Genomic DNA, 15,961 nt, shown 5'->3' with positions numbered 1-15,961 from the left:
TAGGAATATATGTCTTCTATTATAAGACAAAGCAATGATTAACACTTGAATTTATAGTGTATATGGATGTGATGTGTGACAAAAGTAGGAAGTTGGGGGAAGGAAATAACAGCTATAGCGTAGTAGCTTATGTTACCAAATTAAGTTAACACTAAGCTAAGGGAGACGGACAAAGTGCATATCACTTTGCTAAGGCTGTCCCTAGAACAGCCACTAAGAAAACACCACAAAAGTATAGTTAGAACGTCAGAGGTGGCCCCACTTCTGGAATGGCAGGTGGCACAAGAACTGTGGACCTGTCTCCTGCCAAAACCACCACAACCGGCAAAAAGGATTTCAGAGCACCCAGTCAAGTCTCTGAGATTCGGCCCGAGAACTTTGAGCAAATGAAACATTTACTCAGTGTTTCTTCATTTATTCAAAGTGCACTCAGTCTCAGTAGCAACAGCCTGTGGCACTGAGCCATGGCCGGGTCCCCTTGCCTCCAGGTCAGCCCGATGGGAAGTCCAGGATGAATGGTTGTGGCCAGGAAGATAACTGCGTTCCCTCTCCTCTATTCCCCTCCGCTCCCAGCCTCCTCAGGGTGGGCAGGCCACAGCCTCTCATCCCCACCAGCTGAGCAGCAGAGATGAAATTCAACCTTGAGCTGGACCCACCATGAAAACTCAGATTACTAAAATCAGGACTAGGGGCAGGGACACAATGGGGCCGGGAGGAAAGGAGGTGATGGGTATGCTTATGGCCTTGATGGTGACCTCGTGGGCCCCGTGTACTCATCCCCACTCATCAACTCATGTAAGTTAAATGTGCATCTCTTACATGTGAATTACACCTACGGCTTTAAAAACAATCCACTGGCAACAGCATCAAAAAGTAAAATTCTTGGGTTAAATTTAACAAGCAGTGCGGATCTTACACTCTGACAACTACAAGACATTGAAAGAAAGCAAAGAGACCTAATATCCATGGATTGAAAGACACTGTTGTTAAGATGGTCATTGTCCCCAAATTTATCTATTAAATGCAGCCCCTATAAAAACCCCAGCCAGCTGGTCTGCGTTAGTTGACCAGAGGACCCTACAATTCATAAACTCCAGGGACCTAAAGTAGCCAAAACAATATCGAAAAAAGAACAAGGAAGTTGGGAAACCCACACCCCTGATTTCAAAGCCTGCAGAAACCAGCCGTGAAGACTTACAGGCACAAAGGTGGGCACACAGGCCAAGGGGATCGAGCAGGGAGCCAGGGAGGCAGCGGGGCCGCCGGGGCCGCAGGCGGCGCCCCTCCCGCGGGAAACGCGTCTCCCGGCAACGGCGGCCGCGGCGTCACTTCCTGCCATTTAAACTCCGGTCCCCGCCGGCGTCGCCGTGTCCCGCGTCCCGCCGCGGGCTCGTTGGCGCTCGGGCTTGGCGAAGCCGCGGCGTCGGTCGGCTGCGGGCCGGACTCGGGGCGATGGCGGCGGCCGAGTCCGCGAGCTCGGGGCAGCCGGCGCCGCCGGGCCAGCCTCAGGGCCCGCGGCCGGCGCAGCTCGGGGGCCCGGCGGGCGGCAGCAGCCGGCACGAGAAGAGCCTGGGGCTGCTCACCAGCAAGTTCGTGTCGCTGCTGCAGGAGGCCAAAGACGGCGTGCTGGACCTCAAGGCGGTGAGCGCGGGCGGCCGGGCGCGGGGAGGACGCGGGGTCCGGCGGCGGGGACGCGGGGACGCGGGGACGCGGGGACGCGGGGACGCGGGGACGCGGGGACGCGGGGACGCGGGGACGCGGGGACGCGGGGACGCGGGGACGCGGGGACGCGGGGACGCGGGGACGCGGGGACGCGGGGACGCGGGGACGCGGGGACGCGGGGACGGGCGCAGGGAGGACGCGGGGCCGGGCGCCGCCCCGCCGCGTGACCGCTGGGCTGGCGGGCGCCGCGCTCCACAAAGGCCGCGGGCCGCGGGCCCTCGGGTCGGGGCTGGCGGGGCCCGGGGCCTGCGCCGGGGAACGGCGTGTCCCGCTGCCGGAAGACTAAACAGCAGCGGCGGAGCCGCCTGCTCCGCAGGAAGCACGGGGACGCCTGAGCTCGGCAGCCCCTCCGGGCTAAAGCGCGAGTAGCAGCAAAACCCTTCCTCGCCCACTTCTCGTCGTTCCGGTGGTCGCGAGGGGCTATTCGGTGGGGCTGCATTTGGCACCTGATACAGGTTTGCCGTCCCACGCAAAGAGCGCGTTTTGTCACGTTCACGCGAGGCCGTGGGCGCACCTGTAGGCTGTCCTGCTCCGTGGCTCCGCAGGCTCCCTGCACGCGCGCTTCGCCTTTGGCTCCGGCGCAGAGGGGGCTGTTATGTCCACAAAGTGACTTGGCGGTTTCAGGCAGGAGTCGGAAGGATGCACAGCGCCCAGGAACCCACGGTGGTCGGTCACTTGAATAAAGTCAAGTGGCGCACCAAGTGTCTGTAAGAACCCAAGCTTTAAAAACCAGCCAAAGAACAAAAGTGCTGAGGAGGGCGTAATCACTGCACACGCCCCCCGGGGGGGCGGTGCCCCTGAACCTGGGCCTTCCTGGGGGGTGGTCGCAGGACCCGGCCTGGCTGCAGAGTGGCTGCAGTCACCTGGGCTGGGTCTGCAGAGCCCGAAGCAGCCTGCAGAACTCCCTGAGCGCAGGGCCTCGGACCCGCCCAGGGCTGGGGGCCTTGAAGGCCCACTCCTAGTCCTGGACCTAGGAGGTGCGAAGTAAGTGATGCTGAGTTGTCTGAATTGTCCTGCTTGATAACAAACGAGGCATGAGCCGCCTGTTTTGCATTCAGGGAAGTGGAGTCTATGATCTTCTTTTCGAAGTGTTATCCCTGGAATTTCCCCCACCTTTAGAAATTCCTGGTTCCCTGCTTCTCCCCACAGCCCCTTCCTCCTTCCCTAAACTGCTTTATAGCACATACAGATAGTATTTAAACCGTCTTGAGCCAAAATGGATTCTGTTTAAGGAATGCCCAGGAAGTCCTGAGGTCATCAGAGAAAGGGTGTTGTTCCAAACACAGCTTGCAAACCATGATTCAAAACCTAGAAATCCGACCTTAGCCTGTCACTTCAGTAAAAGTGATCAGGCAAGTTTGGGGTTTTCCAGATAGAACTGAACCCTGAGGGCTGGCTGGGAGGGCTTCACCCTCACCTGCCTGGAGTACCACGAGCTGTGCCCTTAAGTCCTTTGGCTTCCTGTGTCATCTGTGGGAAATCACTGGCCGTGGGCAGGAAGTCAGTTTCCTATTTCCTCACAGCATTGACTCATTCATCCTGGAACTTTCCTAAAAGTGCAGAGGTGTCTGCAATAACATTATGTCGTTATATTAATGATGTTTTACTCCCAGAGGACAGTTCATCGTTCTTTTTCACATGTATGTAGAAAACAGTTTTCTTATTTACATATATTTTTCATTTATTTGCATATATCCATATAAAATCTTACATGTGTACAAGTCTTGCATTAGAATCTTTCCAGTGATGTTTCTTCTGGTGTACCATAGTAAAAGGTTGTTCTGACACTTGCCATTACCTGTGGAGGATGGACTAACCCTGACACAATTTCCTCTAATGTGAAATTATCAAATCACGTTGCTTCTTATATTCCTACTTGGGAAGGGGGGAGGTTATTTCAGGAAAGTTATTGATACTTTTGAGTTATACACTTGATATATTTTAAGAAGCAGTTAATGGAACATCACTTTTGTGACTATCATGAATATAAAAAATTATATCAGCCTTCACATCTAAATGTCTTGGAAATCCATAACATATCCAAGACCATATAAATGCTATTTATTCTATATATTCTATATATTATATATAAATGCTATATATTTGTATTATATACAAACATAATGGCTGTATCCTAGTGATGCATTTCTTGAGTAAGACAATAAAAGTGAAGTTCCATTTTAAAAGCTTATGCAGAGTTTATTAAAAATCAAAAAATAAAAACTAGAACAAATAGAAAGCCTGTGCATTGCAGAAATACTGAGTATAGTTTGGGGCAGTGAAAGCGCGGAGGTGTTTTTAGGGTAGAGAACTTTGGGGCAGAATGCTGAGTGGGAATTAAAGCACTTACATGCTGCTTCCTTTGTGTCCTTGAAGTAAGTTGTTTATTCCTTGGTTTTTAATTTCCTTGCTGCTTCCATGTCCTCTCCAGGCCCAGTGCAAGCACTGTTTCCCTTTGGCCCCCACCTTAGGTAATCTCTCTTGTTTCAACCTCTTAGTACACTTTATCTCTGCCCTGTGGGACTTTCATTTTTTAAACCTTGTTCTATACCTTGTCAGCCACAGTCCCAAAGCCTTAGACACACGAGGTCTGACAATTAAGTTCGCGAACTCGTTGCAACCATGTTGCTCACCTTTTTTGATGTCAGAGGGATTATTCATTATGAATTTGTACCAACTGGACAGTTAACCAAGTTTACTATTTGGATGTGCTGAAAAGGATGCATGAAAAAGTTAGATGAAAACAACCTGAACTTTTTGCCAACAATTCATGGCTCTTGCATCACGACAATGCACCAGCTCACATGGCACTGTCTGTGAGGGAGTTTGTAGCCAGTAAAGAAATAACTGTATTGGAACACCCTCCCTCCTCACCTGATCTGGGCCCCAATGACTTCTTTCTTTACCCGAAGAGAAAGGAAATATTGAAAGGAAAAACATTTTGATGACATTCAAGACATCAAGGGTAATAGGATGACACCTCTGATGGCCATTCCAGAAAAAGAGTTCCAAAATTGCTTTGAAGTGTGGACCAGGTACTGGCGTCGGTGCATAGCTTCCCAAGGGGAGTCTTTTGAAGGTGACCGTAATGATATTCAGCAGTGAGGTGGGTAGCACTTTTTCTAGGATGAGTTTGCAAACTTAATTGTTGGACCCCGTATATATAATGTTTTGGTTACTGTTTATTGTTTTTCAATCAGTAAATAAAATGGAAATGAAGATCTGCTCTTCAGACCATTTTATACACTCTCGATGAAACCACCTTTGGACCACTAGTACTTGAATAGCTTTTGCAGTGCAGTATATCCTTGGGAACTTTTGACCCATTTGTTTAAACTTTTGAAGTTATAGAGGCACATTTGAAAATGTTTTGCCACAAATTTATTTCATGAATATGTAATTAATCCCAAATTACACCTCATTCTTCACTAGCTTTCTGAATCTGTTTCCTATGAAACCGGAAGAAGGACACTGACTTTACAAAGCGGCAGGGAGCGTTAAATTAGGTGACGTTTGTGAGAGACCCTACAACACAGTTAGTTATCCCGTTACTGCCTAATGAAAGGTTCTGAGCTGTGGGTTGACATCAAGCATTCTACATTTTAATTATCTTTAACAGTGTTCGAAATGAACTAAAATTAGTGTAAACCTTCCCGTGAGACAGATAGACAGAGCATGTCAGGGGCACAGTGGAAAGTGGGTTCATGCTGCTCTTTTTAGTTCTCACTATTTCACAGGTAATCTTCCTATGTCACTTGGGGTCCTTCTATCTTAATCTCAGGACCCGTCACTGCATATGTGCGTGTGTTTGTAACCGATGGATCGTGTGTGGTGCTCTTGCACACTGGTTTGGGATGCAGGCAAGTTGGTTTCTGAGGCCCAGCAGCTCAAACCCTAAGAGCAGGGGGTCCTGGTAGAGAGGCAGGGAGTCGCTGTGCACGTGGAAAACCTGGGAGATGCTGTTCCCACGTTCTTCTGTGCAGCCTCATGCCCCATCACAAGACCGTCCGTGAGCAAAGGGCTGCACCTAATCCTAACCTAACGAAGCTCTCGGCCGCTCCCTCCCGGAGCTCACTTGTTCAAGTGCCGGGCGGGGGCCAGGACTCGGGAAAGCCCACCCGCGGCAGCCCTGGTATGTGCTTTCTCAGCGCTCCTGGTTTGTCCTGCCCACCTTCACTTTGTTCCCTGTACACATACATCACTTTGTTCACTGATGGTGACGTATTGCTAGAAGAGGAAGATGTGTCCTGGGGCGAGGTGTGCTTTGGTTTTCCTGAACAGCTGAGCTGGTGTGGTACCGTTAGAGGGTTCCTTTATGGCTGTATAGGGCAAGTCCTCTCACAGCAAATAGAACCTTTTCCCGTAAACTTGATGCGTTTGCATGTGCATTTATTCACCAGCTGCTGTGGCAGCATGCGGTGAGGACGTGCCCTCTGTGCCCTGCCTGCCCCTGCAAAGGACCGGCCTGGGGTCCAGTGCTTACTCCCGCTGTCCTGCAGGAGACCCTCACACTTCCCCTCTCCTCTGTCCCTGTCCATGATACACCCCCTGTCCCTTCACTGCCCCCTACGCCCACTGAGGAGAAAATAAACGGCAAGCAGAAGGAGATGCCTTGGCCCTCCCCTGCCTGTCTGCGACCGCGTCTGCACGACCCAGCACTCTGCTGGCCTTGCCCGTGTCCGGCCCTCGGCATGGCCAGGTCACCTCCTGCCCACCTACAGCCGTCTCTTTAGCCGTTGTCCCTTCTCTCAGACGTGGCCTCACTTTCCGCGTCTTCCTTCTCTCTGCCACATGCCACTTAATCTCCGGTCCGCCTCTGAGGCACAGGTCCCCTTCCTAAGGACCCGAGTGACTGCGCAGTAGTCACCTGGTATTTTTGGATGCTGGAACCGACGTTTCACTTCAGGTGCCGGCCCAGTGCCGGGAGGTGAGCAGTAGCTGTTGGTCGCACTTGCTCCCATGGCAGGCGGGTCCGGAATCAATGAGGTAGTGATGCCCGGGGTGGCTGGTCACCAGTTATGCGAAGCTACATGCTGTTCAGTAATCTAGGCAGCGAGCCGACTGTTGTCGGTGAGGACGTACAGGTGCTTTCTGGTGGGGGCCCAGAATCGTACGCTGTGGCTTCTGTGGTCTCATCCCCCCTGAAGGAGAGCCTTCGGGTGCCCTGTTTGTTCTAGTGGGGAGCAAATGTCAGACATGGGAGCGGGAACCAGTTAGAGGGACTGTGCAGCGTCCCTGCATTCCCTCAGACGGGATGGCCTGAAGTACCTTTGTGGATCTTCCTCCATGTGAGTGAGGCGCGCGCTCCTGCATGCCGTTGGCCAGCACCACCTCCCCGCTGGCGTTCCTGTGGATTTGATGCCGTGGGTGGGGGTGGCACGATCCATTCGTCATGTTCATTGCGAGTGTGAAAAGCGCAGGTAGTGTATTTCAAGGTGGGACACTGGGTGTATCATTCAGAATTTCTCCCCAGCTAGCTTGACTTAATTCTTTAGAAATCGCTGAGATATAATTTTTCAACGTTTCAAAAGAGAATTAAGGCCGTGGTCTTTAGACAAGACTTCATAAACAGAGACATCAGATGGGAAGTGACATGGGCAAGTGACTCACGGCCCCCGCCAGGGTTAGTCCAGAAGGTGACATGAAGTATTCTTAGTGTGTGTGGGGGGGTGGGAGGGCTGCTATGTGTCGTGACCTCTTCATTTTTTTTCCGTCCCAACATCTGCTGGCGTTTAGCTGGAATAATTTCTTTGGTATTTGCAGGGTTTGAGAGCTGCTTTGAATGTACCCAGCTATTGTTCCCCAGCAGCTGACTGGGTCAGATTTGGGGTGGCTTCTCCTGCTGTGAACTTCATAACCAGCCCTTTCTGGCTTTCACATGTGAATTGTAATCTGTTCCGTTGTTCTTTGTTCTCCCCCACCCCACCCTTGTTTAAAACAGGCGGCAGACACTTTGGCTGTGAGGCAAAAGAGAAGAATTTATGATATCACCAATGTCTTGGAAGGAATTGACTTGATTGAAAAAAAGTCAAAAAACAGTATCCAATGGAAGTAAGTTACAAACCAGGACTCTCTTCTGAAAACTTGATTTTTCTGCCCAGTGCTCTGTGAATTCTGACCTTTCTGCTTTGTATTAGTATCTCTCCCAAGTCCTCTGCTTCAGCCCCCACTGGAGTCACTTTTCTCTGGCCCTGCCTCTGGGCGTCTGTATAGGTCCCTAGATGTCACTGCTGCCTTAGGTCGTTTGCTCTCTCTGCCATTTAATTGACACTCTTAAAATGCAAAACTTATGCTCTCCCTCAAGCCCCTCCTTTGGCACACTCTGCATCCTGCTTTCTATTGTTAAGCCCTCCCGAACCCCCTCTCTGTTTATCTGCCGATTAACTAATATGAACTTGAGAACAGGAACTACGTCTTACTGTACTTTCCACATCATAGTTGATTGAAATGCATGTTGTCATTTGGTAACTGTTGTATGGCTGTGCGTTTGAATGTGACAAATGCTGTCTATTCTTTGCATTTGTCCCCTTTGGCCTGAGTTTTTTGTCTTTTTGTTGCCAAAATCCCACCAAAATATTGAAAGGTTATAATTTATTTTACCTGCATCTCGGTCAACCTGTGAGACTCTCAGGTGTGACTCTTTGGCTGTGACCTCGTTTTGGTGCCTTAGTCACCAGCCCGACCTTCCAGGTGACAAAAACCACTCTAAAACATACCGAGAATTTTTTGTAATTTGACTGTTCTTGCCAAAAAGTTTTGTCAGCGGGCCTGTTCAGAGGTATGGTGTTGAAATTTTCTAAGCATTTGAATCCTTGGTTTTAAAAGAGTGTAAAGGTTTTTATTACTGTGAAGATCAAGTGACATTAAGCTGTGTCTGAGCCTGGGGCACTAATGCTCGTCTGTTTGAAGAGGTGTAGGTGCTGGTTGTAACACTAAAGAGGTCATAGACAGACTAAGATGTCTTAAGGCTGAAATTGAAGATCTAGAACTGAAGGAAAGAGAGCTGGATCAGCACAAGCTGTGGCTGCAGCAGAGCATCCGAAATGTGATGGAGGACTCCGTCAACAATAGATATCCTTTGAAATAAGCGGTACGCGTACCCGGACGAATAGCTACGGGGTATGTATGTACGTAGCACATTCCTGCAGGCTGCGGGCCGGGCACCTTATTCTACTGCTTTTAGAGATTTCAGTTTTTCAAGTGGATGTAACATTTTAATTTTATAATACGTTCCTAATCATTTCTACGAATATTTACAAATGTTCCCTTTTTAAGTTAGGTGGTGCATCTGTTAGCATCATCCTGTGCTGCATTGAGAAAAGCAGGTCCATCTACTTCCAGCCCATCCTGATGGGCTGTAACGTGCCAGCCCACGTGCTCAGGGCCCTGCGGCCACTCCAGGTCACTGTGCAGTGTGTGAGTGCACTTACGTCACTGCGCTCTGTGTTCTGACGTCATAAAACTCCAGCAACTCGCCACGTTTTGAACTTTGGTTTCAAAATGAAGTATCACAGGCCTGTCATCAGTCCTGGACACTTTTCTGCCTGATAGTAACAGAAGATGGTACTTACTGGAGGGTGGGGTTCCCAGGGCGGGTACCTATCGTATCACATGGGGGCAGAAAACAGAAGTGAGGTCCTCCGTGCGTCTTAGTCACTTGTTTTCTTAGAGTCCGGTGATGCTCTCGATTTGTGAACTTACCTGTACTCCTGGGGAACTTGTAAACTACACCTTATCTTGCACCCCTGATGGGCTTTGATTAGTGGCTACAATCTAGTGTTCGTGTTGTCTTTGGTGCACAAGTCCACGGTCTCATCGTTCATTCCTCACTGTGGATCAGAGCTCCCTAAGGTTGGGACCCGGGGTTTCCACACTGTGCCCTGTGGAGCCCCAAGATTCAAACCAGTGCACCAGCTGGCCTTGGGCCTCGCTGTGCGGCTCTCCAGACTCTGGCTCGTCCCGGTTCGCCAAACATGGCCAGGATGGTTCTCAGGGTGGGGGGGGCTTACGTGCTGTAGCCTCCTTCTCCCCATCGGGGTCCTTCCCCTCGAAGCCCGTCTCCTTGACAGACGTGTTTACATCTGTCTCCCAAGGGGCCTCAGATGTCACACAAATCAGAGTGGCTTCTTAGAGCACAGGATGGACCCTCTGAGGGACCTTTACTTGATGGTCTCGACCTTTTCAGACTAGACTTCTTGTTTATCTGACCATGGGTGCCGGTCGCTGCCCCTCCCCCAAGCCTTTGGTCGCTTTGCTCATTTGGCCTCAGCTGTGATACCTCATTGGAAATGCCTTGATAGACGTTCTTTAACTCTCACGACAGTACGTTTTCCTATGTGACTCACGAGGACATCTGCAATTGCTTTCACGGTGAGTACTGCTGGCACATGTTTTCTTGCGTCCCTCCTCTGATCAGTCTGTTAGGCGCAGAGTGACCCAGAAGCCCCCTGCGCTCGCCCTGCATCATTATTCTCAGGAATGTGGACAGTTCGTCTCCATCTGCAGTGCAGAACCCGTTCTGTCCCCTGCTCCGTGTTCCCCCCTTGAAATAACAATATAATGTGTTAATAATTAAAAGAGAGGGGTTGCATTCCCGTAATTATATATAGCACAACATGAAATTGTGCGTATGCATTTATATTTAATTCTGTGTGACCTAGTAAAAGGTGTGTGATGCACATAGAAAAAGGTCGACCAGGCACCTCGCCAAGTGGACTCTGACTCGCCCCCTGAGGCTGTTGGTGACACGCGTGCCTGTGGCCCTACTTTGCATTCTGCGAGAAGGTTTGGGGAAGTGTTCATCTTCAGCAGAGAGTGCTGCGGAAATGGCTTCCCAAGTAAGCTACAATAGCTCACTGCAGCTCACGATTTCAACGCGTCATACCTGACCTCGAGTGTCGCCAGTCATTTAAGTAGTTTAAATATGTCGAGTACACAGTGTTCTTTTAATTGAAGCTAAAAGGTTTCAAGAATCTCAGACTTTACATGAAACTGAGGGAAAGCAAAATTAACTTGAGCTGAATGTGTTAATGAGACTAACAAGTCTAACACTGAGTATTTACCGTGTTCTAAGATCTACTAATACATCTTTTACATTATCTTCAGAACAGACCTACGCAGTTAGTTACAGTGCCCCATTTTACAGAAGTAAGACGCACAGGCCACAAACACCAAGCCTGGCGTTCGAACCCAAGCGTCTGACTCCAGAGCCCACTGTGTTCTAGGATTGGTAGTGTTTTCACAAATTTAAAAATCTTTCTTAATTTTTTTTGACCAGGTGATACCCTTTTGGCCATTCAAGCACCGTCAGGAACACAGCTGGAGGTACCTATTCCGGAAATGGTATGTGCGATGACCTGTTAAAATGGGTCTGCTGTCCAAGAGGGACAGATATATTTTCTTTAGCTGAAATGAGCTAATTGTATGTAAACACTTTCCAGGAGTCCATTTGAGAGGAGTATTACTGAAATTGTGTCTTCAGTACTTTGGTAAAATTGCAGATGTAACTGAATGAATTATTGAACATTTTACTTTTTTTATTTGATTTAATTTGAGCTAGAGGATATCAAGTCTGACAGTGGGTTTTTGGGTTTTTTTGGAATATTTAGTTCCTTTTCATTTTGGGTAGTTGTCAAAATGGTCGATAGAGTCAATGATAATAGTCAGTAATCTTAAAAAATCAATTTGGCTGTATAACTGATAGGGCAGTGCTGACTGAGGAAAAAGCTCAATTTAAATATCAACAATGTCTTGCTTTAAATTAGGTCTTTTTAAAAACATTCTGGCTTTTGGCTCTGTGCCATATGCATGCGTGCGTGCGTGCGTGCGTGTATAGATAAGTTTCATGAGTGTAGTTGTTGGATTCGGACTTCCTAAAACTGATTTGAAAGCTGTACCAACCAAAAAGGAGGGTAGGAAAAGATTCCTGTTACCATCCACCTGCTGCCCCCAGCTGTTCTAGAAGTTTGTATTTACGCATTATATGATGGGCTTCTGACGCCTTAGGGTACAAATAACTTTCTGAAATGCAGGGACTTGACTCTGGAATCTCCGTAGGAAAAACGAGTTGTCTCTGTGCCTCCGGAACGGGGTAGAGGAGCTGTGACTTGTGAAATAGTTGCCATTTAAGATGGCGTGTTGAGGTGACCACACCCACGCCAGGACGGCTCCACACAGATGGAGACCGCGTGGAGTGCCCACACGTCTGGTTGCGTTAAACATGGAAGGTCGCCAGGGTTCTACAACTGAGTTTTTCATGATCAGTATTTGAAAAGAGCTTACTTTTAGGGGCAAGTGGCTAGAGCCCTCAAGATCCCATACTGCTCTTTGTCTCTACGCTTGTGTTTTGCCGTAATGCCTTTATTTTCTGTGGATTTAGTTAGTCCCTGGTAGCTCTGCCTTATTTTTAATATTACAGTCTATTCATTTGCTTATTATACCCAATAACTTCAAAGGGTCAGAATGGACAAAAGAAATACCAGATCAATCTAAAGAGTCATTCGGGACCCATCCACGTGCTGCTTATAAATAAAGAGTCCAGTTCGTCCAAGCCTGTGGTTTTTCCTGTGCCCCCGCCCGACGACCTCACACAGCCTTCCTCTCAGCCCTCCACGCCCTTGAGTCCACAGAAGGCCAGCGCGGCCACTCAGAGTCTCCCTGAGCAGCACGCCTCGGAAAGAAGCCAGAGTCTGCAGCAGACAGCGGCCACAGACTTACCTGCAGGTGGGTCCCGAGCCTGGGTTTAGAGAATGGAGGGGGGAAGTGTGGCAGCCGTGGTAAACAAGCTGGGGAGCTGTTGTGAATGTGTGGTTGTGCTGGACTGTTATCTGACACCGGAGGCAAAACGGTAAGCTGAGTTTAATGAACACGTGTTCGTTTAGTGTCTCTGTGTGTCCAGCCCTGGGATAGGTTTGATAAGGAAAAGTTAAAAACAGATCTGTCTTCTTACATTCTTTATTGTTGTATATTATGTGATTGTAATAATATACCTAAGTATGTTTATTACTGCAGATTTGTTTAAGGTACGTAGTTTTCAGGCACACATAATCTGACTGTATATTCAGAAACATACCGGGGGCGGCAGAATGTGTGGTTAAGACCATGTGTGGAACCATGAGTAGAGCAAGGGGACAGGATTTAATGGGCCCGATGTGCCGTTTTCCCTGGGGTTCCGTTTTCAGAAGCGAGCCATGTGTGTTCCTTTCCCCGCACCCCCCATGTTCACTATTTGCACATCAGCTTTTTATCCAGGTTTACTTCGTAAGGGTCTCTCTTCGTAGCTATGGGGCGGATCACTGAGATGTGTTCTAAGCCGTTAGACAGATACCCGGTGACGCCTGCCTCCCCTTCCTTCAGACTTCATAGCTCTGCTTTTGACTTGGAAAGCTGAGTTTTATAGCGTTGACAGGTCTCAGCTCCAGTGTAGGGAGCGCAGCCTTCCCAGTTTCCCTGTGGAATGAAAATAGCTCAAACTCTGAAAACCGGACGTGGGCGTCAGGGCCGTCTCCTGGATGTGTAAGCGTCCTTGTCCCGTCTTTCCCGCTGGTCACACACTGGGTCCCTGGCGACCCCTCCCTGGTGCCAGAGCAGGGCTTGTGCGGTGGCTGCTCAGTGGTGACAGTCACGCCTCCAGATGTCTGTCGTGGTGCAGCTTCCCATTGCCATTTGGGATGTCCTGCAGCATGGCCCCCGCTCGGGGACTGACACCAGCGGAGACAGGCCGTCAAGGCCTAGCTGTGCACGGAGGCTCGTGCACCTCCTGCGCCCCTGTCCTTCCGCCTCTGCGCCCCTGGACACACTCCATCCCAGGGGCCCTGCGGCCGCGCAGCGAGCGAGCAGCCCAGGCTGGTGTAGGGGGTGCGTGCAGCGGAGAGCTCTCTGTGGTCTAACTCAGTACTTCGGCCCCTCTAAGCATGAAAAAGGTTTCTGTATATGCTTTTGTATTTGGAAATAGTAAGGGAAAGAATTTGGGGCCACATTAGAGAGCATTGGATGTCGGGCTAGTTGGGGCTTAGCTGACACCAGTGAGGGCTTGTGGCCGGGCAGTGACACATGCCGCACGACGGGAAAGGTGCCCGGGAAGCAGGTGGCAAGGCCGCGGAGGCTGGTGGCTAGGTGTCTGCAGTTACGCGCCTCGGAGAGAACATTAAGGCTAAGATGGGGTGAGGAAAATAGGGTTGGAAGGAGAAACAAAGAACACCTGTGAGAAATACTGGGGAGGCAACCTGGGTGACACCTGACGTGTGGGACGCAGACATGAAGTTCCCAGGTCTGGACCGCGGTGTTGAATGAAGCTTAAGGTTGGCGGACTAAGAGAATTGTCCCACTGACCATAAAACCAAGGGCGGAGTTTTGGGAGCATGTGTGCCTTGGTCTGCATGGTGCGTTTGGAAGCTGAAAAGTAACGCCAAGCACAGAGCAGGTGCTGGTGAAAACGACCTGGCCCCAAATCCTAGTGCTTTAGCTGTGTACTGTTAACCAAGCTGATGTTTACGTATAACTGTTTAAATAGAAGTGCCTTTTACTGTTAAAATCGATGAACAGAGATGTAACAAAACTTTCTCACGTTTCTGTGTCCAGCGGCATCTGTTAGTGGAGATATCATTGATGAGTTAATGTCTTCTGATGGTGAGTAGTTTAAAATTTGACTAACTGCCCTCATTGTACATCAGCAGTGCTTTTCTAGAATTGTCAGTGGCACAGAACACACTGCAGAACTGATACTTTTTAACTGCTTCATGGACTGTAACAGTTCTTAAAAAAAAAAAAATCGCCTTTAATAACTGGAGTAAATCATAGGTAGGCCTCCTTCAGCATTTTACATTACCTGCATTTCGGGGGACAAGAACCCATACGGGGGCACTTACCCCTGCACAGAAGAATACACTTCTAAGCTGTTAGCACACTAGCCCTTTTCACTCCTGAAGAACTGGGCCAAGGAGAGTGAAATCATCTAAGTCAACAACAGGTAATCTGGAAACCCAGCTCTGTAAATTTCCCCCACGGCCACTTTCCAGTTGCCAGAGTGAAGTCACTTAACTCTTGCTAACATGGCTGTGGCATCATCTAACCTGAAATGCAGCTGCAATACTGTGACTACTCTGACAGTAACTCCCTCAGCTGCACCTTCCTGTAAGTTCTGGAGCTCAGAGTCCTGGCTCCTGATATAGCCGGGGCCTACAGTGGCAGGTCTTCTGTTAGCAAACCGTACGGTCACCACTCGGGTTGCTGAAGTAGCAGAGACCAGCGACAAATTTATCAACCTACATCTAATTCCTCCTCTTTTCATAGTGGCTTATATAGCAGAACAGAGGAAGTACTTTGACCCGTGGTTTTGAATCATATATTTCAGTGACAAGTTCAGCCAATACAACTTTTAACCTCTATTTCTCAAGCTAATACCTATAATCACTATCGTCAATGCAGAAATTGTCTTTTAAACAAGACTCTTTCAAAATATACACTCAACACAAGTCATTAATTTGATCATTACATTTCCTATTGTGTATTTTTTCGTTCTTATGTAACACAGGAAGCAGAATTTAACTGGATGGATATATTGGAGGGTGTTTTATGTTAAGCATCATTACACGTATGGAGAAACCATCGCTAACATTGAACCTATGTTTTGCTTGCAGTGTTTCCTCTCTTACGGCTTTCTCCTACCCCAGCAGACGACTACAACTTTAATTTAGGTGATAATGAAGGAGTTTGTGATCTCTTTGATGTCCAGATACTAAATTATTAGATTCCATGGAGACCTGGGACTGTTATCTACCTCTAACTGTGTAACATTTTAGACTTTTAATAACCTAAGTATTTAAAATAATGAATGTAACACCTTTCTAGTTCACTGATTCTGAAGTGTTCTTCCCTAGTTCTTTTTTTTACTTCACAAAATTTCAACCATAAAAACAAAGGGGAAAAGGTGATTTAGTTCCCACCCCCACCCCCAAATAATTGCATTCTGGATTTTTCCAAGTCTGAATCCTTCTGATTTTTCCTCTTCAGAGAGGAAAGTTAAAGTAGACTTAAGGTCGCCAAAAAACAAAACTGTTGGCCAAGGACGCCTCACCTGTTTGTCTTACGTTTTTACTGCCACGAAACTGGCCATGTTCGTGTGTGCTCCAGTGCAGACCCGCTCACTGCCACGTACAGAGTGAAGGGTGGGAACAGGATCTGTTAACTCTCAGTGAACACTTGGTGAAGTGCCTTCTGTTTCCGCACTTTAAGTTTCTCA

The 15,961-nt window shown here is 48.7% G+C and overlaps 1 protein-coding gene across 1 annotated transcript; it reads left to right on the top strand.

The window, feature by feature from the left end:
- The first annotated feature begins 1,452 nt into the window (after positions 1-1,452).
- Positions 1,453-15,920, top strand: E2F5 (E2F transcription factor 5). The gene is made up of 8 exons (XM_033126597.1): positions 1,453-1,641; positions 7,664-7,773; positions 8,632-8,793; positions 10,049-10,092; positions 11,000-11,064; positions 12,177-12,444; positions 14,302-14,349; positions 15,360-15,920. Exons 1-8 carry the CDS (start codon positions 1,453-1,455, stop codon positions 15,467-15,469), a joined length of 996 nt encoding a protein of 331 aa, XP_032982488.1. The 3' UTR covers positions 15,470-15,920.
- The last annotated feature ends 41 nt before the right edge of the window (positions 15,921-15,961 follow it).

This window comes from Rhinolophus ferrumequinum, chromosome 14 (genome assembly GCF_004115265.2).
Source record: "Rhinolophus ferrumequinum isolate MPI-CBG mRhiFer1 chromosome 14, mRhiFer1_v1.p, whole genome shotgun sequence".
Taxonomy (NCBI): Eukaryota; Metazoa; Chordata; class Mammalia; order Chiroptera; family Rhinolophidae; genus Rhinolophus; species Rhinolophus ferrumequinum.
Note: the sequence above shows the minus strand (reverse complement) of the source record. Positions and strands in the feature narration are given on the sequence as shown.